This window comes from Vanellus vanellus (genome assembly GCF_965231255.1).
Source record: "Vanellus vanellus genome assembly, chromosome: 20".
Lineage (NCBI taxonomy): Eukaryota > Metazoa > Chordata > Aves > Charadriiformes > Charadriidae > Vanellus > Vanellus vanellus.
In genome coordinates this window covers 7,833,557-7,852,893 of record NC_138925.1, presented here as the reverse complement: position 1 = coordinate 7,852,893, position 19,337 = coordinate 7,833,557, and the positions used below count along the sequence as shown (strand labels likewise).

Below are 19,337 nucleotides of genomic sequence, written 5' to 3'. Positions count from 1 at the left end.
CTTGTGTAGCTTTCATTAATGTCAGGTTCTTTTTCAGATTTTTTTTTTTTTAACTCAAATGGGTGATGAAAAGGATTCTTGGAAAGTGAAAACTTTAGATGAAATTCTTCAGGAAAAAAAACGAAGGAAGGAGCAAGAAGAGAAGGCAGAGATAAAACGTATGAAAAATGTAAGCTACCCTTTGGTATACACACCTTTCTATTGAAACCGGAGGAGTTTCAGTGCCTATATCCGCATTTTCTGATGGGAACAAGGCTTCTTGCCCCATCAGTGGGATTCCTTTGTGCATGTTTTGTGGGTGATTTTTCCAATTCCATAGTTTGAGACAAAAAAAAAAGATGCTTTGCTAAGATCTCATTGGCCTTATGTCGTATGCTGTGTTTTGTTTCATGGCTGTTGGTTAGAAAGGGTAAAGCAATTAACGTGATTAACTGGAAGTTGCAGTTCAAGTAAAAACCTTGCAAAGATTTTATAGAAGAATGGGTTTAAATAATTGTTCTCAAATAACTTTTATGTTACTGTTTGGTTTTATACAATTATGTACAAAATATTTTTCAAAACCCACAATAGTTAATGCAGTCCTCCTTAATTATTGTTTAATTTTCTCTAATTACATTGAATTTACAGAAGTTCAGCTATAATTGCAATCAAACTGCATTTGGCTGCTTACAACTCTGAAATCTCTGCTTCGCAAGTTAGTATACTTTACTGGTGTGACCCGTTGAGGATGGCTTTTGAGCAAAGAATGGAAGAGTTGAATACTATTTATATTTTTTTATTTTGTGATGTAAAAATTAATTATGTTTTGGTTTTGCCCTTTCTTGTGTTTCTATCACAGTCAGATGATAGGGATTCAAAGCGGGATTCTCTTGAAGAGGGGGAGTTGAGAGATCATCGCATGGAAATAACAATCAGAAATTCACCTTACAGGAGGGAAGACTCTATGGAAGACAGGTAAGAATAAGAGAATAACCTTGTTACCTTAGGAAGAGTTACTGAAATTAACCTCTAGAAGTACTGAGAAGAGGGTTTAAAAATATCTGAAGGGGAAAAGTTTAACTTCGTTAGCATGCAGATGTGCCATTTTGCCTCTGTTCATAGAATGTGCCAGGGGATCATTTTGAAGTATTGATTAAGGCTCAACAGAGTATTGTGGTCCAATTTTGACCACTATCTAGTAACAAAACATTTGCTCAAGATGCAGTTAAAGCAGGACTGCTGAGTTCTTTTTGGTGCTTAATTCATCCTCAGTTTGCTTGTGTATTAAAAGTGCACATATAATAAAATCTTACCTTGTCATCTATGTGACTGTGATTTCTGTTAATGCCTTGGTTCAGGTGTATTATGGCAATGATTTGTAGTATAAATTAATAAAATAGGGAAAAATACATTCTTTTCATAATGGAGAAAAGAGGAAATAACACACAGTCTGTTTGACAGTACATGTAACCTTCTTGAGTTTGTTTATTTGTCTTGTGTTTTAGAGGAGAAGAAGATGATTCCTTGGCTATAAAACCACCACAGCAAATGTCACGGAAAGAAAAAACCCATCATAGAAAAGATGAGAAGAGGAAAGAGAAACGTAGACATCGTAGTCATTCAGCAGAAGGTTGTTATTACTGCATTTGGGTAACACTTCTGGGAGCTTCCCAAGGTGAAGCCAAACAAGCGCTATGTAGAAAATAAATAACAATAACTACAAACTAAAGAAAACATGTCAGGTGGATAAGACAAAGGAATTTAAACTTGTGTTTTCTTTAATTATGTTTAATGCCCTTATGGGAACGTCAGGGATATATATGTGTTTGAGAGGACTGTAATCACTTTGGGACAGGGACATTTGTATCTGACTGTAAAGGAAAAAAAATATCCTTTCTAGAAACATTCACGTTGTACTTCTGTTACTAGCAGCCTTTTTCTGTTTTTAATGCAAGCATTTGTGCAAGATCTTACAGTCTTCTAATTTTCCAACACCCTTTCAGATCAGGATTTTTCCATTAAGAAACTAACAGAGAACGTAAAAATAGGTTACCATAAGTTTCATCCTTTTTAGTTTTGCTTTTTAAAAATAGGAGTGCTAAATATTTTGAATAGTAACACTCCAAAATTCATTTTTGTTTGTTTAGGGAAACATGCCAGAGTGAAAGAGAAAGAACGGGAACACGAGCGTAGGAAGAGACATAGAGAAGAGCAGGATAAAGCCCGTCGTGAATGGGAAAGACAGAAACGGAGAGAAATGGCAAGGGAGCATTCCAGGAGGGAGAGGTATATCCATCCCTTCCTTCCCTGTGACAAACCAATAAAGAGATGAACAGCTTTCTCCTCTAAATCTATCTCTAACTTTTCATTGTTTTGTTGACAAAAAAAGCGCAGAGCAAAAACTTGTAAGGACTGATGCCAGTGCCATGTTTCTGTGAATGTGTTGTCTAATGAAAATGTGGTCTTGACTTTAATTACCTTTGTAAGTGACTTCACTACAACAGATATTTCTAGGTGAATTCATTGCCAGTGTTTTACTATAATGAAAAAAAAAAGAAGCACAAACCAGTTTTGCATAGTATCAAGGGATTTTTTAAATGAACTTGCTTAATTTCTGTTTAAATTCTGACAAGGGTGCACAAGCTCATGTGTTTGAGAGTGTGTGGTCTTTGTCTTTGAAACACTGATCTTAGGATCAGCTGAAAAGCTACATCTGTGACCAATATATGCAGTCAGTGGTATTGTTGATAAGTAAATTGAACATCACTGTAATTTGTTATGGAAAACCAGTTTTCCCTTACTTCATAAGCTGAGTTTATAGTGAACTGTAATGTATCAAAAAATAATTATTTTCTAGAGATCGTCTGGAGCAACTTGAGCGAGAACGAGAGAGAAAAATCAGAGAGCAGCAAAAAGAACAAAGGGAGCAAAAAGAACGGGAAAGGCGAGCTGAAGAAAGACGTAAGGAACGGGAAGCCAGAAGAGAAGGTAACTGTCTCTGTATAAATGTCGCTCGGGCTTACTGTCTGCTGGTGGAATGGAGGCATAGAAAGCATTTTTCATTTAGGTCAATGCCAGAATTTGAAAAAAAAAAAAAAAAAGAGAGAAAGAAAAGGGGGGTGGGAGGAGGCTTCTACATGAATGGGGAAGAATCTATTAAATTCTACATGGGGAAATAAAACAGTGTCATGTGCCTCAAATATCACATCATACTGGTTAGTCAGTAAGTCTTTCTTTGCCTCCCTCTGTTAGTCTGGTTTCTTGTAGAAACATAATTTATGTACTTGCCATTGTCTCTATGCGTGTGTGTGTGTGCGTATCCATCATGATCCCAGTCACTCCTGAATTCTTTGGCTGAGTCTAACCCAATTTGATAGAGGTCGAAGTCTCAAAATTAAGTGTTTTAAGGATTTGGGGAAATAAATCGCAAAGGTCATGTAAGTACTCCAACCATGAAAAAGGCTGTAGTGAGAGCCAAGTGTGGAAGATCTGATAACTGGGCAATTTAAATTACACATGCACATGAACCCTCACTTTGCATAGCATATCAGATACTTGCAATTTAAGTTCAGATCATTTTTGGTTAAAGGATCTCTGTTTGTCCCAGCTTTCAGAGGTAAAAATCGGAACCCGTTCCTGTGATCAAGTGACAAAGATTGTTCAAGAGTAGCAGAAGAAGCCATGTTTATTGTTACTCTTTCTAGTTCGGCTCATACCGAACAGCGTTTTTTTTGTGCTTGGTATTTACACTGATACCATTCAGTTTATCTAGCCTTCCATTTTAGTTATTTTTATTGCTCTAAATGTTCTGTCAGCTCCTTCTAACTCTTAGCAGGTTTTATTCTTTTATGTATCTTCTTGGTCTGTCCGCTTCTCTCTCTGGCGTTAATGCCTTCATTTCAGGGCGATTGCTCTGTAGTATCTAGGGCATCTTGCTTCTAATTCCTAAATATAGCAGCATCTTTCTCTTAAGTGGTACAAACCCATATTTTATTGTGCATGAGGTAAATCACAGTCCTTTATTCTCTTAGATACACTTAGGTTCCACTTCCACTCCTCCCCGTTACCCTTTAGTTTGTAAGGAAAAACGAAGAGTTTGCAAAGCAGGTGGTTGTGGCCGACAGAAGTATTCTAATTAGGGCAGGGAGCTGTAACAATTCTTTCTGGTTTTGTTTTCACTAGTTTCTGCACACCATAGAACAGTGAGGGAAGAATATGGAGACAAAGTAAAAATGAGACCCTGGAGTCGCAGCCCATTACGACAGCAAAGAGACAAGCTTGAGCAAGGAGATAGCAGGAAACCAGGTAGCATTTGCCACTTTATAATGTCTTTGCCTGTGGGCTAGGAGGAGCCGTTCTGGGGTAGTGTTTAATTTTTAGCAGTAAACCTAGATCCCTGGTACTCTATTGAAAGTGTTGTCCACTTCAGCCATGGTGGCATAACTCTGGAATGTTCATGAATATGTACATATGTACTGTTCTCTAAAGCAATGTTGGTTTTGCTGGTAATTGTTCAAGTGACAAATCGAACTTTTCCTTCTTAGTAGTAGGAATAGTAATTTTAAGAGTTTCAGTTACTTCATTCAGTGATGAAAGAAGCATCTGACCGAATTTTTAAAATTTTGTAGTTTAATTCCCTTGCAGATTAAAAAGGGACTGTTTACACTAGCGTCACTGGTACTGTCATCTTGTAGAAGAAAACAAATGCTTAAGGCAGTATTCTGGTTAGATGGTGAATTTTGTTTTCTGAGCCAAAAAATGATCCTTCCCATGGCTAGCAGGTCCTAGCTGTGAGTAGAGAACTTGCACAGTTGACATAGAAGTGTCTTTGGTTAAAGAAGAAAAGCTCTGTGTCTGCTTTGTTAATGTGCGTAGCTGTAAAAATAAGTGTAACTATTTCAAGTAAGCTGATTGCAGAATGTAATCAGCTGAAATGCCAGGTGGAGGCAGGCAGTAAGTCGTTTGAAGCTACTGTCTAATCAGTCAACTATTATTCGCACATGGTATTTCATGGTGGTCCAGAGGGGCTGCATTAGGATAGGAAGCACTGACAGTAAGCGCTGTATGTACACACATTACCGAGACTGTGTTGTGATGATACTTGTTACCATGTTACTTTTTTAAAAAAAATTTTTTAATTACACTTGGAGGGGCTTAGGCACGTACCATGTTTAAAAAACAAAAGGTCAATATCCCGCATTTTTGGCTGTTGATCCTGCACCACTGCAATTCAGAAAAGCTGTTTGTCTTTTGAGCAGAGTGTGAATTTTTTTTTTTTTAGGGTTCTGTATTTCCAATACAGAATGTTCAGCACCAATTTAATGGCCAGAGAAAGTAAAGCAGTTATCTGGGTATTCAGAGTCTTATAGAGAGAAGTGACATTCAGTCAGCAGCCTGTTTTTAATTTTTGTGGTCTCAACAGTAAAAGAAGAGAAACCAGAAGAGAGAGATCCTCTTTCAGATTTGCAAGACATCAGTGACAGTGAGAGAAAAACCAGTTCGGCAGAGTCTTCATCAGGTGATTAAATGCAATTTAGTAGCTGTAATTAATTGTTCAATTGTCTAGTGAGGAAAACACTGTTGGTAGAGCGTGTGCCTACTTAGTTATTTGTTTGATTTTTCCTGAACAGAATCTGGATCGGGCTCAGAAGAAGAGGAGGAAGAGTCTAGCAGTGAAGGTTCTGAGGAAGAGGGTGAGGAAGAGGAGGAGGAGGAAGAGACGGGAAGTAATTCTGAGGAAGTGTCTGAGCAGTCAGCTGGTGAGTAAAATAAAGCAGGTCCTAGAACGGTGTGTTATGATTTTCTTTGGTTTTCGTTCTGTATTGTTTTATTTGAACATTTTCCTTTTCTCTTAGTCTAGGATAGGCTGAGACCTCACAGGTCAAGATAACTAAAAAGAAAAAAAACAAGTAGAAGTCATATTCTATCCTTTTATATAGAGGTAATACCAATTGTTCGTCTAAGAAGTCAGATTAGCAAATGGAAAGCCAATTTTGTCTTCCTCAATGGTGTAAGGCTAACAGTTCAAGTAATTTTTTAACGTAACAAATATTCTGTAGAGAACAATTCTGCACTTATTTGGGGGGTGGTGAAATACAAATTTCTCTGTCATTTTGAATTATCTTCAGTTGCGAATCTCATTTCTTTTTTGATTCCAGTACAAATAAATGAACATAATAAAAAAAAGGGTTTAGTAAAAAAAGTCTACTGTGGCCATTCTTGTCACTAATTAGTGAGGAAAAGGCACAAAAATTCTATGATTCTATGCAAAGCATGCTCTGATGGCTGGGTATTTTTCTTTAAAATCAATTACAGTTTATAAGCAAATATTCATAAGTTTCCTGTCCTAATTTATTCACCCGCCCCCATCCCTGAATTCCCAGATAATTGGTAAGAATTGTATTCCCTGTTGGAAGCTGAAAGGTGCAGTTCTGTGGAGTCAGGGGACTTGCATTTGCTTTCCAAGCGAAACAGAAGTACGAGGTCACAAACTAGATAGTGGTGAAGAAGGCCTGGTGAATTAGAAAAGCATTTCAATAGTGATCTGCCTTACACGGAACTACAGAAATGTTGAGTTAATTCAGTTGCGCTTGATTCTGTTTTGCAGAAGAGGTGAGCGAGGAAGAAATGAGTGAAGAGGAGGAACGGGAGAATGGAAACCACATCCCAGTTGGTACAATGCAAACACTGATTTTTTTAAAGAAGTGTTTGGCTGAATTTTTGCAGCCAAATAAATCTATTTCTACAAATGTTTTAAAATACTTTAAATGTATTTCTTGTTGCAGTTTTGCCATCATTATAAAGCATCTTGTATTTGGCATTTTGGGGCCATTCTCATGTCAGAATCAGAAATTCCTTGAAATCTGTTCCAAGGTCTATGTTTAGAGGAAACTAGATCCTAGTCTAATGAGCTAATGTTTCCTTCTTTTTCATTTTCGGTCTCTTCTTCTGTCCTCTCATCAAAAAATCTTTGCAATCAGAATGAGATATACTGGGTCAGTTTTCTCTCTCATTCTGTAAGTGTAAAGATTTATTTTTCTGACATGCTGTATTTAACGCTGAAAATTGTATTTACATGACTGTAAATGAGTTCTTGAAAGCATCATCTCTGCAAAGACGAGAAATCAGGCTTCTCATTGATCTTTACTCTTGCAGTAGCTTAAGTTGCATAAGTTGCACACCTATTTCATGTATAGCGATCAGTGTTTCACTACCCTTATTTGTCTAAATCTGAACTTAATTGTTCCAAACGGCTCCCTCTTTCCACGACTGATTCTGACTTTTGAAGTTACAGAGTCAAGGTTTGACCGAGATTCAGCAGGAAGCGAAGTAGAAGAGGAAGAAGTAGGGGAGGGTTCCCCTCATTCCAATGCCATGACAGAAGGAGACTATATTCCTGACTCACCAGCTTCCTCCCCCATTGAATTGAAACAAGAGCTTCCTAAGTATCTTCCTGCTCTCCAGGTAGAGGATCGCTTAAAGGATGCTTGAGAATATCATAGGCAAACAAATTTCCCTAGCTGCTTTGTTAACATCACAAACACATATTTGTGCGTGGCATAGTTTACGGGCAGAATATGTCTTGCTGACTCAGCATCACAAAATACGCACTCCTGTGTGAAATCATGCTGTCTCTTTTGACAAGGAAAAAATGTGCATGGAGCAAAAATGAGATTACTCTTTTAGCTATGGGTAAGAATGTAATAGCACATTTGATACTCTGATATCTTGGTATTGCTCTCTGGAAATAGATACTTGTGAGAGAAGAGTTCTGTTAATGCGAATAGAAATGGATGGGTGGTTATTCTTTTTGTAGCCAACAGCAAAGTGTAGCAATACAAAGAGAAAGCATATTTTTATTACTTGAACTATGTGAAAGGTATCAGTCTAAGGTGCTGAGTTGCCGCCTTTGCCATTGTGGCAGAAATTTCAGTTTCTTCTGTGCAAAAGTGAATGGGTGAAGAGTTAATGAAATAATATAGTTGACCTACTAAAACACAGACTCCGTCCAGGATTCCTTTGGAGAGCCAAGTAAAAATAAACCCCAAAGGTACCTTTCTCACATGGAGTAGCCATATTGTTGAATTCTCTTGGTAAATCTTAACTATTCCTGTGAAGTTGCTGAAGTTTACCTTATGTCTTATTTAAAAAAAACTAAGCAAAACCCTCCCCCAGATGCTGGAGGAGTAAATGTTGTCCATCTGTTTTTTCAGGGCTGTCGTAGCGTGGAGGAATTCCAGTGTTTGAACAGGATTGAAGAAGGAACATACGGTGTAGTCTACAGAGCAAAAGACAAGAAGACTGGTTAGTATAAGTGGTCTCCATTTATTATCTTCATGGCATTTAGGGCTGAAGTTGTATGCAAATTATGGTTCTGCATTTTTCATTGATGAACAAAATCTGTCTAAAATGCTGTCGTCTTTATCAAGAACAATCTGTGCTTTTGTAATAGGATGTGGACATTGACATAGGGGCTTCACGTGCAGCTGTTTGAGTTCAGAATGAATTTCTTTATGGGCCATGATGGTGTAGAACAGTTAACAGGATTTCAGTTTCTGGCTCGAAAGGGAGTTAGTTCTGGCTTGAGGTCTGCTGTAGATAGTTACCAGGTTGCAGATTTTCAAAATTTGACAAAACCGTTCCACCAGGCGTCACTGTAAGCACAGCTCTGGATTAGGGAATTTATAAAGTAGCGGTTGGTGTGCAGTGAGTCTATACTGCAGTATTTTGTTGTAGAAAGAACTTCTACTCTTTTCTTTATTTAACCTCTCTCTCAAAAAAACACTTCTGGTCTATACAAGTGGATTTATATTTTTAAAACTCAATCTCTTCGCTTATCTGGTTTGTAATGGTAAGCGTCTTGAAGAAATTGTTGCGTTTCCTATGAATGGTGCAAGAGCCAACCATCAAGTCATTAATGTTTTCCTCTTCCATGGTGATTCCTCAAGTGAAAGAAATGTTTGCTTTGATAATTTAACAAAAACAGCTATTTTAGTATAGCACTTCTTTTGTCCTGGAAAAAGGTAATGCGTAGCAAGATATGATCTGTCCTTTCGGCTCTGACCTTGGTTTCCCTGTAGTGTTGCCATCACTAGTGATACGTTACTTTCTAGCAAGCTGGTAATTTTCAAGGGGAACTGTAGCACCAGTAAATTAAATATCTGCAGTTTTAGAGTTGGCAGGTGGTGAGGAGAGCTTGTAAAAAGTACTATGTCCCAAAACAGACCTAGACAGAAATTAGGGTTATTCTCAGGTTCCAGCTGACAAGCTGTGATTTTAGTGACAGGTTTAACTTCTGGGTGCCTGGGTTCCTCTGTTTATTTTAGAATAATATGACCATTTGGTCCCCTTTGGGGAGCGGAGGTACACATTTGGCATCGGGGTTTCTCTGAGTTCACTTGCTTACTGGACGACTACCATGAGCTCGTTTTTATTTTCCCTCTCTGTCTTGAGGCCTGCTCCGAGACTGACATAACCATTATTCTCCACAATATCATGCAAAATGCAGATGTATGCAAATAATTCACTTCGGTAATGTGAATGTTTTGAGCAGCACCTTGGTTTCCAGTCGGGTCATTAAACAGAAGTAAACTGCATTTGAGGCATTTCTGCTGTCTTATCTTCCTAACTATGTTTAGAGTTAAATACACTTTTTGTTTAGTTTCTTTCCAGGCGAGTTATATTGGAATACACCAAAATCCGTGATGCAGCTTTTGGATTGTTGTTTTAGATTTTATCCTCTAAACTTGGCAATCTTGTGGTGGTGGTGGTTGGTTGTTTTTTTTGGTTTACTTTGCTAATGTGAGACTGACTCTGCTTCTTGGTTCAACGGAATGTCTTGAGTAATGGTTTTGATTCAAATAAATTAGTGACAGAACACTGGGGGATGTCTTAACATGCATTTTATTACCTATGTGATGGGAAATCTGCAGTTAATAATTCTGTTTTCTTTGCAGATGAAATCGTGGCTCTGAAGCGACTGAAAATGGAAAAGGAAAAGGAAGGCTTTCCCATTACTTCTCTGAGAGAAATAAATACTATTCTGAAGGCACAACATCTAAATATTGTCACTGTCAGAGTAAGGCCACAATCTTCTGTTTCAAAAGTATTTTTGTTCTTGAAATATTGCCTCTTGGCTTTTAAAATGCTGTATAAAAATGTTAGCATGCATCACAGAGCTTGTTTCTGTAAACAGTTGTATACTGCCCATAAAACTATATAGACGTGACTTGTTTCTACACGATCTGATGTTTTGCAAAATTTAGCTTTTTTGTTTTTAATAGAAAAATACATTTTCTATGGATTTTACCAATGGCAGGCTCCATTTATCCTCTTGCCAGTAAATTTCTAAAATTCATTTTTGCATGCTTTTTAAATACCGTGTGCTTGTTCTGATAATTTGTTTCTGTGTTTTAGGAAATTGTTGTAGGTAGTAATATGGATAAAATCTATATTGTCATGAACTATGTAGAACACGATCTCAAGAGTCTGATGGAAACAATGAAGCAACCATTTCTACCAGGTACTGTTTGCCATAGTCTCCTGTAATTCTCAAAACTGGAAAACTGGCCAACGCAAACCTCAGTGTCTTTGGGCTGTACTGCCATCAGAGAGCTAGCTTTGTGCGGTGACGTGTATTGCCTTGGAATGTCCTGTGAGTGTTCTTTGGAACAGAGACTTCACTGCTTTATCTCTGTTCGGTCTGATTTTACTGAAGATCGGATCGTAGGCTGGGAGTGCTGATATTCAGAGTGATATTTGGCTGATGAATCCAGTTTGCCTGCTTAGGGTGAAGTGGAGGTTCAGATGTGAAATTGAGGGTGTTTCCCCTGTGCTAAACTGTAAAAGAACACAGTTTTAATTTTGGCCACTTCCTGTGTTTTTGAGAGGCATTAATTTCTGAGCATTATTTGGATGCATTCCAGCTATCCAGATTAATTTTGCTTTATTGGCAACTCTGTGGGTTTAACTTCTTCTGTGACATATTTTTATGGTGCAGTCTCTACTATGCTTTTAACTTGACATCCCTTTCATCCTCCTGCCCCTTCCCTGTTCTCCAAACAAACAAACAAACAAAATTAAAGATAGATTTCTTCTCCTAAATGTATTTGGCTTCTTTTTATCATTCCAGGTGAAGTGAAAACCTTGATGATTCAGTTACTGCGAGGAGTCAAGCATCTTCACGACAACTGGATACTTCACCGAGACCTGAAAACTTCCAACCTGTTGCTCAGTCATTCAGGCATTTTAAAAGTAAGAATTATGTGTACCACACTTATGAAAAAGCTGGTATTGCAGAATTGCGCTGCATTACAGCTATGTCAAGAGCTGGATAGAATGTTTTGTGTTAGTCTTGAGGAGGTGGGAGGTGCGGCTTGTAAAACATATGGTTGTGAAAGAGTAAACTGTACTATTTAAGTAAAGAAAAGAGATTGCCTTGCCACAACTGCAGGGTTTATGCTAGGATGTGACAAATAAGCCTGCTCGAGTGAATACTGAATTCTTCATAGTGTGATTAGAAGCCTGAACAGTGTTCTCTTCCTGGTGATGCCGCATACTATATCTGTGACAGTGGCATTTACTTTTTCTATATCAGCATCATCGTGTTTGGACTGGGGTTGCTCTTTCAACTTGAGAGATTGTGAAGCTTAATCAAGAATATAAATCTCTGTAGTAGTGCTGAACTGTACAATCACTGGTGGAGATGGAGATTCTCTTTACAAAGAAAAAGTCTTTAAAGAAAGTTGCATGCTTTGAAAATCTATCTAACATTTCACAGACTTCTTACAAAAATCTTAGAGAAAGGTGGGACTAATAGGATCAGGACATAACATTTTCAATTCTTCAATTTTAGATGCCAATTAAATATTGCCATTATTTACATCTTAACAGCTGTTACCATTGTTAAGCCTTTCCCTTTCTGGGGAGAACTGGAGTTTGAATTTTTTTTCTTGCTTGCAAAGTTGAAGTCAGCATCTACTGCTGTCGTTTGGCTTTGTTTTTCCCCTTGCCACGGACGTTTTCTGTCAAGGTGATCAATAACAGGAACTCTTACTTGGCCTCAGGAAGGGAAAAATGTTTTTTCCCTTCGGTGGAAAAAGAGAGGGAAGGCCCATGAGGCGCAGTGTATGCTGGGTGGCTGGTTTTGAGGGCTGGAAGCCGCGCAGTAGCCAACACGGCCAACGGCTTGGCACTGTGAGTAAATGGTATGGTCAACGTTGGAAATCGTGCTGATTACCAGTTCTCATTTAGGTTGGAGATTTTGGACTAGCCCGGGAATATGGATCTCCACTGAAGCCTTACACGCCAGTGGTGGTGACGCTTTGGTACAGGGCTCCAGAGTTGTTGCTTGGAGCTAAGGTATGTTTCTCCTCGTTCCTCTGGCTGCTAGGGGAATGCCTCTTCAGACTAACTTTATTTTATCATTTATGAACAAAGCATGAGTGCGCTTGATTCTTTATATTGATTTAGAGATGGAAATTCTGACTCGTCAGTAGTATTTTTCCTAATAACACAGCTAAAAAAATCCATCTTCCACAGACAGAAGGTGGGTGGGTGACAGGTCGAGTTTTGCTCCTTTAGAATGCTGATGTGGTGGTGCTGCTGGACTTCTCGTGGATTGATGCAAACTGTCACTGTCATCTTGGGCAGCTGGATTCTTTTTTTTTTAATCTAAAATTTGTGACACCTGAGAGCAGAACAAGGTACTGGCAACATTCTGGCAACATTCCCTACTGATTACCTGTTTCTTAACTGAAATGTGGATGACATCAGTAGGGTTCTGTAGGGCTTCAGTGACAAGAACCATGCAAGAAAAAGATACTGCACTACCACCAAAAAATGGGTGCAAAAGTGAAGGAAGCCCTACGCTGTCTTTCAAAGATGTTTTTCTAATAGGGGAAATGACTATTTAAGAAGAGAGGTGTACCATGGTGACCAGGTTTTGCGCCCATAACCCGTGACGGCTGTTGTGGCAAAACGAGGGCTCAGGATCTCTGTGAGAGAGAGTGCAAACTCGAATGCTTTGCTAGTTGTGATGCTCTGTGAGTGAAGAAGAAAGGCAACATTGTGGAGGCTTTCACGTTTCAGCCTGAAGTATTTGTGTACATGTATTACTCATAATTCACAGTAATTTTAACTTCTGAGTGAATACAGTTGAGACCTGTGCCTTGGGTATTGGAATGATTGTACGTGTTCTGTCTGAACTCTGAAGTGGTAGAATCTTTAAGAAAAATAAAACCCCAAACCAAACCACCAACAACAAAAATCCACAAACAACTCGGTGAAAGTACTTACTGATTTTATAAGGTATAATATATTCCTTCTTTTCAGGAATATTCAACGGCAATAGACATGTGGTCAGTAGGGTGTATATTTGGAGAGCTGTTAACACAGAAGCCGCTGTTTCCAGGGAAGTCAGAGATTGACCAGATTAACAAAGTTTTTAAGGTAACATTTTTAACAACTTTGGATTCTAACTGACTGGTTTTAGAGGCAGGTACATTACAGTTAGTAAGAAATTAAGTGCTTGTTGCTCTTTGACAGAGCCTTAATAAAAGGCTCATTACTCTGATTCTTGTTTTACCATGCTTATAGGAGGGCTAAGATCGTGACTTGTGTTTTGTCTGTTTTCTCTGGATACTTACCAACTCCTTTAGCTACATAATGAATACGCAGAAGAGTTGCACTCTAGAATGAGTTTATTAAGGAGATATTTTAATTTACAGGATCTAGGTACTCCAAGCGAAAAAATCTGGCCTGGTTACAATGAGCTGCCAGCAGTGAAGAAGATGACATTCACAGAATATCCCTACAACAATCTACGCAAGAGATTTGGAGCTCTGCTTTCCGATCAGGGGTTTGATCTGATGAACAAGTAAGTGCTGTCTTCTAGGGTGTCCTTGGGAAAACATGTTCACGTGCTATGAGAGTGGTGGAAGAAGATTCGTAGTGAAGTACGGTATTCCAGTGCCTTTAACCTTGTCAGAACATGATGATGCACTTGAAGCGACATTGTTTGTGACATTCCTTGCAACAGCTTTATTCAGTATACCAGGCTCTTAACACCTGCTGTTAAACCTCAGTCCAAGATTATTCTTGCGCACCTATATCCTAGAAGAATAAGAAGAATGTTTTAGTAGTGGTTTTAGCTCGTTCATGTCGTTTAATCATGTGGTGAGTCAGCGATCATGCAGTCTGCTGATGGATCTTGTTAAAACAATTAAATTACAGTTGAGAAAAGGAAAAAGAGCAGTACATTCTAGAGATCATATTAAGGAATTAGGAAAACAGCAATCTTCTTTTTTTCCTAGATTTTCCAAGTTCACGAGTTCTGTCACATCTGATGTTCTGGCTTTCCTTTTAGCTAACTCTGCTGGTGCATTCTGATTGCATTCCAATTCATTGTTCTTTAAAAAGGTTGACAATGGCTTGAGAGATTTTTGTTCCCCTCCCTATCCTAATATACCCTTTAAATTTTATGATGTGAAGTAGTGGAAAGGACTGAGTTTCAGATCTTACTTAGAACTTGTCTCTATTAAAAAAAAAATAATTAAAAAGTACTTTTAAAAAAAAAAAAAAGGGGGGGGATTTTCAGTCTTTCCAATTTTTAAGAATTATGCTGCTCCAGGTTTTTGAATGAGTTGTGATTAATTTACTGGAAGTTAGAAAGTTAGATAACCTTTCTGACGGTCTAAGAACAACTTGTCTTAAAAAAGATGGATATCATATCAGTGTCATCTACTTCTTAAACGAATTGCTTATGACAGGGCTATGTCTTCATTATTTTGGGTAAGAATGACAATGCTATAGTACTCACGTGAGTCTGGAACGTAGAGAAACACATGAGTACATAAGGCAGTGGAACTCATTACGTGTACAAACCTTGGATATATAAGTGTTTACATAGTCAGGGCTAAATACTGTTTGGTAGGACAAATAGTACAGAAAAACATGTTTCTGTATTGCTAAAGGTTTAGAATAACCACAAGCTGTACAGTTAAGTTGCCCTGTATCACAATATTTTGTGGTGTATTGATATAATCTCAGTTGTTTTCTCTAAAAAGCAAAGTAGCATTGTAAAATATCTTAACTGAACCATCCTGGATCCCTTTTGAGCTCTGTGTGACCACCCACAGATTCTGAGGTGTCTTAACGATTTATACTTCTGTAAGCAGATCCCTACAAAACTACTTTTGATACGTAGTTCCAGCTGCAGTTCCGTTAATTATATGTTCATGTAGGAAGTGTGCTTTTAAAATCAGCCAGCTGTGTTACATCACCCATATGTCAGCAAATATACACATTAATAGAATTCTTTGTTAAGAATCAGACAATTCTAAATTGCGTTTCTGAAGAATTTATAATTTTGGGGCTAAAATTTTTCTTTTTTCTGTCTCTCCTTCCTTATTTCATTGCCTTCCTAAATTCTTTGCAGCTTTTTGACATACTACCCAGCCAGAAGAATTACTGCTGAAGATGGTTTGAAGCATGAGTATTTCCGAGAGACTCCCCTTCCTATCGACCCCTCCATGTTTCCCACCTGGCCAGCAAAAAGCGAACAGCAAAGAGTAAAACGTGGCACTAGCCCACGACCGCCTGAGGGAGGCCTTGGCTACAGCCAGCTGGTAAGCACAGCACATTGGGCAACTGACACATGCTTCGGAGGTTTTCGGGTGTGTCCAAATCCTGAATTTATGTGGACTGCATTTTGTTAGCCTTGGGGATCCCGGGACTCACCTGCGCCTGCATGAAAAAGACAGTATAGAAGCCCAGCCTTCCCTCGGTTCCTTGTCAGAGGGCAGGTCCAATTACTGTCATATTCACAGAGTCATAATTGCAGTACATAATCTGAGACAGAAGTGCCGCCTGGTTTTATTGCAGTGCAGAAGACTTTTTCTTTTGAAAGTGTCCATTGTTTTACACTTTCAACTAAGCTTTCAAAGCTGCAAATTTATTTTTGGAAAAAACCCAAAGCCTGGTAAGTTATGCATATCTTGTGGGTAGAAAGGGTCTCTTTTTCCAATATTTAGAGAGAATTCAAAAAGGCCAAGGCTGGGGTTCTTTCTGTCAGTGGGGATTGTGCTGCCTGTGCTGGAAAAAAAGCTGGCTGGAAAAGCACGTGACAGTCTCGGGGGCCTTAATTACATCAACTACTTCTTTCCGTGTCTCAGCATAGATGAAATGGCACTGGGTAGTTATTGTGCCTGATTTAACAGATGAGGTAGCCTAAAAGTTTGTTTAACCTTGATTTTTGAGGGTACAAAAGTTGACAAGGAGCGTGTGCAGAGTGTGTTTCATCAGAGGCCCAATAAGTGTAGTTTACACTTATTTATACTGTGTTTTCACAATTCTTTTTCATCTTTCACAAGTGTAGTTAAAAGTAGGTATACAAACTAGGAGTACACTCGAGATGCCTTTAGAAAAGGTAACTTTTGAAATAGCAATGTTTAAAGATCATGAATAATACTCTGCATCGATCTTAGCTATGATGTCACTAAATCAAACGTTTGTTTCTCATCTCCTAAAGATACTTTTGTTGTTGTTGTTTAGATTTTTGTGTTGGAGAGGTAAATGCATCTGCACAGACACTGATAAATGAATTTGTAATTGGTTTCCACAGGGTGATGATGATCTGAAAGACACGGGTTTTCATCTGACCACCACAAATCAAGGAGCGTCGGCTGCAGGACCCGGTTTCAGCCTCAAGTTTTAAACTCGACCTGAAATGGGGAAAAAAAGCCAACAAAAAAAAGAACTGTTCATGTGAGTGGATTTCTGAGTGCCCCAGTTCTGTTCTTCACGACAGGGGGACTACATGTTTTTCACAGGGGCAAACTCAAAAATGTCATCACAGATTCAAAGGCTCTTGCTGGGTGCGGAGTATAACTAACTGCTGCATTCCATTAGAGGACTGGAATTAACCCGAAAAGCCAAGGATCATTACAAAATTTGACAAAGGAAAACTTGAAGTACAGTCCTGGAACAGTTTCTGTTTTCTTTTTAGTTTTTTTTTTTTGTTGGGTTTGGTTTGTTTTATTTTTTTTTTCCTTGTAAATTTGTAGAATTAAAATACATTTTTAATTGTTTAACAGTGTGAAGGATTTCATTTCTTCACATTCAGCAAACTTGGATGTTGGTGGCATTAAGTCTTCTAGGGTGGAACGTTATTTTCCCCCGCCGCCCCCAAATCTGTGCTGACGCTAGTACGCATGTTGTCAGCCTGGGGAAACAACTTTATTTGAAGTAAATTCTATGTGTCTGAATATAGTTAGGGCAAAAAAACCGTAGCAATTCTGAGGTTTCTTTCCTGTCGCGTGCCTTGGAGAGAGTGGGGCTGGGTTGGGCTCGATACTCACAATATTTTTGGGTGCACTACTGAGCTGAACACTAGTGTGTTGTATACGTGTATTTACAGTGGCACTGGTGCAAAAGATGTACTCTATTGTTTTATAAATCAAAAAGACTTAATATGGAGACTTGATACTTTATTTTCTGTAGAAAGTTCTTTTAAATATGCCCTTTTTCATAAAAAAAACCCCCAAGAGTTTAGCGTTACTGATTGTATAATGCCATATTTCAGTCCTTTCTTGTAAGACGGAAGACCAGAGGAATCCTGTTGGGATATCGGTGTCTTCTGAGTCTTTAATTGCTATAATGCTATCATTCGTTTCTGGGAACAGGAAGATTTGGAAAATACCAGGGTATTCACGCAGTCAGAACTGGGCACCAGTCCAGTAAAAGGATTAATTTAAATTATAAACATTCTATCAATTTCAGTGCATTTTAAGAGTTTTTTCTGGGTAAAGGCCTTGGAACTGGAATGTGGATGTACTAACCTTGTGGGAAATTTTGAAAACAGTGGTTTGGGGTTTGGGTTTTTCTTTGTGTGCAGGAATGCAGAACTATTTTCTCTTTAGGCCTGATTGGCTGCCTGGTGCTGAAGCAGAAACAGTCTGTTACTAGTCTGGTAACCAAACTGTGCATGATCTTAGCAGGATTCCTCATAGGTGGAGAACAGTAACGCATGGAAAAGCCGGGGTTTGCCGCATCCCAGAGTGCGGGAACAGAGAGTCGTTTTGCTCTAAAGGAGTAGAACCTGACTGCGTATTTTGTATTTCAAGCTGTGCTGTGCGGCTCACGCTCTGTGAGATTATTTCCTTCCCAGCTTCCTCGGCAGTGTTGCAGCCAGTGCGGGCACCACTGGAAGATCCACATTCCTGACAAAAAGGATTATTCATCTAAGTTGGGATAATTTTAGTAAAACAAAATAAAACCCTAATGCTGGATTGCAATGGAGGTTTAATAAGGTTATGAAAGATATGTGTAACTTCCCCCCCTTCTTTTTTTTTTTCTGTAGAAGGGAAATATCAGCTCTCCTGAAGAGCGTGACGTTGTTCTGTTACTACATCTCAGCTTTTATTGTGTCTCAGTTGTCTGTTTTTACATAGAATGCTTGCCTTTTATCATCCTGAGCTTAAAAATACATCTTTGCATGGACAATTAAGTTTTATACTATGCTGTACTCCCAACTAACTGTCCTAAGACAGAGGAGAATTTAACTGATGGAGCCTTTCCGCTCTAATACAACGCTTCCTCAACTGCTGACCTGTACTGCAGCGCATGAGATGCTTTGCAGTTTTTTTGTTGGTGCTTTTAAATAGAAAGAAGCCTGTTTCAAGAGGTTAAGAGGAGAACTGGAAAAGGATGACCCTAAGCAAAGAACAATGTTGGCTGCTTTAACACTGGATAAGGATCTTGCTAAATGTAACGACTGTCGGGGATTCCTAACCGTGCAAATGAATGCTGCGCCGCTGTAGCCGTTGGAGTGCACTAGTCTTTGCCTGCCGGTACTAATGCTATTTTCCTGTTGGATGCGGCACATTTACCTCATCGCTTGGGCAACTGGAGGAAGGACAGAGGTGGAAATTACCTCATCTCTGCTGAAGGAGTCGAGAGGCTTATTGATCAGACACCTAAAGGAGAAGTTAAGAGGAGCTGCTGATGGAGGTAAATAGTCTATTGGGGTAAGATTACGCGAGTAATAAATAGAAACCACAGGAGACTGTTCTGTGGATACTCAAACTGAACGTGTCAAAACGTGGAGTGGAATAATTAGAAAGGGTTTGTTGTGACCCTACGTCCTCCTCCTGACAAGTAAAGTACTATTAGGTCTTATACTTTTTTTGTATGTTCTTGTAGTGCTATGCACCAGGACTAAAGAAATGACAGCAAAACACTTACAGAGTATAAATGGTCATTTTTCTTCCGCAATCCCTCTGCCTCCACTGCAGCATCGTCGAGCCATCAATCTGTTCATCCATTTGTTTTCTTTGATGAAGAGTTATGTTCTTTTTTTC

At 38.7% G+C, this 19,337-nt stretch overlaps 1 protein-coding gene across 5 annotated transcripts; it reads left to right on the top strand.

Moving 5' to 3' along the window:
* The first annotated feature begins 17 nt into the window (after positions 1–17).
* On the top strand, positions 18–18,906 carry CDK11B (cyclin dependent kinase 11B). Of its 5 annotated transcripts, XR_014269864.1 has the most exons (20): positions 18–169; positions 839–954; positions 1,485–1,609; positions 2,127–2,265; positions 2,837–2,967; positions 4,162–4,284; positions 5,402–5,497; positions 5,610–5,738; positions 6,587–6,652; positions 7,268–7,443; positions 8,193–8,283; positions 9,936–10,057; positions 10,396–10,501; positions 11,111–11,232; positions 12,232–12,339; positions 13,312–13,428; positions 13,707–13,855; positions 15,416–15,605; positions 16,601–16,743; positions 18,889–18,906. XR_014269864.1 is itself a non-coding variant. In XM_082493466.1 (19 exons), exons 1-19 carry the CDS (start codon positions 59–61, stop codon positions 16,691–16,693), a joined length of 2,304 nt encoding a protein of 767 aa, XP_082349592.1. In that variant the 5' UTR covers positions 18–58; the 3' UTR covers positions 16,694–17,336. The 5 variants fall into 5 exon arrangements, 4 of the variants coding, with proteins under 4 accessions (XP_082349592.1, XP_082349591.1, XP_082349594.1 ...); XM_082493466.1 differs by lacking the exon at positions 18,889–18,906 and having other exon boundaries at positions 7,274–7,443; positions 16,601–17,336; XM_082493465.1 differs by lacking the exon at positions 18,889–18,906 and having other exon boundaries at positions 16,601–17,336.
* The last annotated feature ends 431 nt before the right edge of the window (positions 18,907–19,337 follow it).

Bases quoted from the DNA above. Each gene is read 5' to 3' on its own strand.
- CDK11B (XM_082493465.1), top strand. From the start codon at position 59: ATGGGTGATGAAAAGGATTCTTGGAAAGTGAAAACTTTAGATGAAATT. The intron at 2,266-2,836 runs GTATATCCATCC...ATTATTTTCTAG, and splicing joins GAGCATTCCAGGAGGGAGAG to AGATCGTCTGGAGCAACTTG. The intron at 10,058-10,395 runs GTAAGGCCACAA...TCTGTGTTTTAG, and splicing joins TAAATATTGTCACTGTCAGA to GAAATTGTTGTAGGTAGTAA.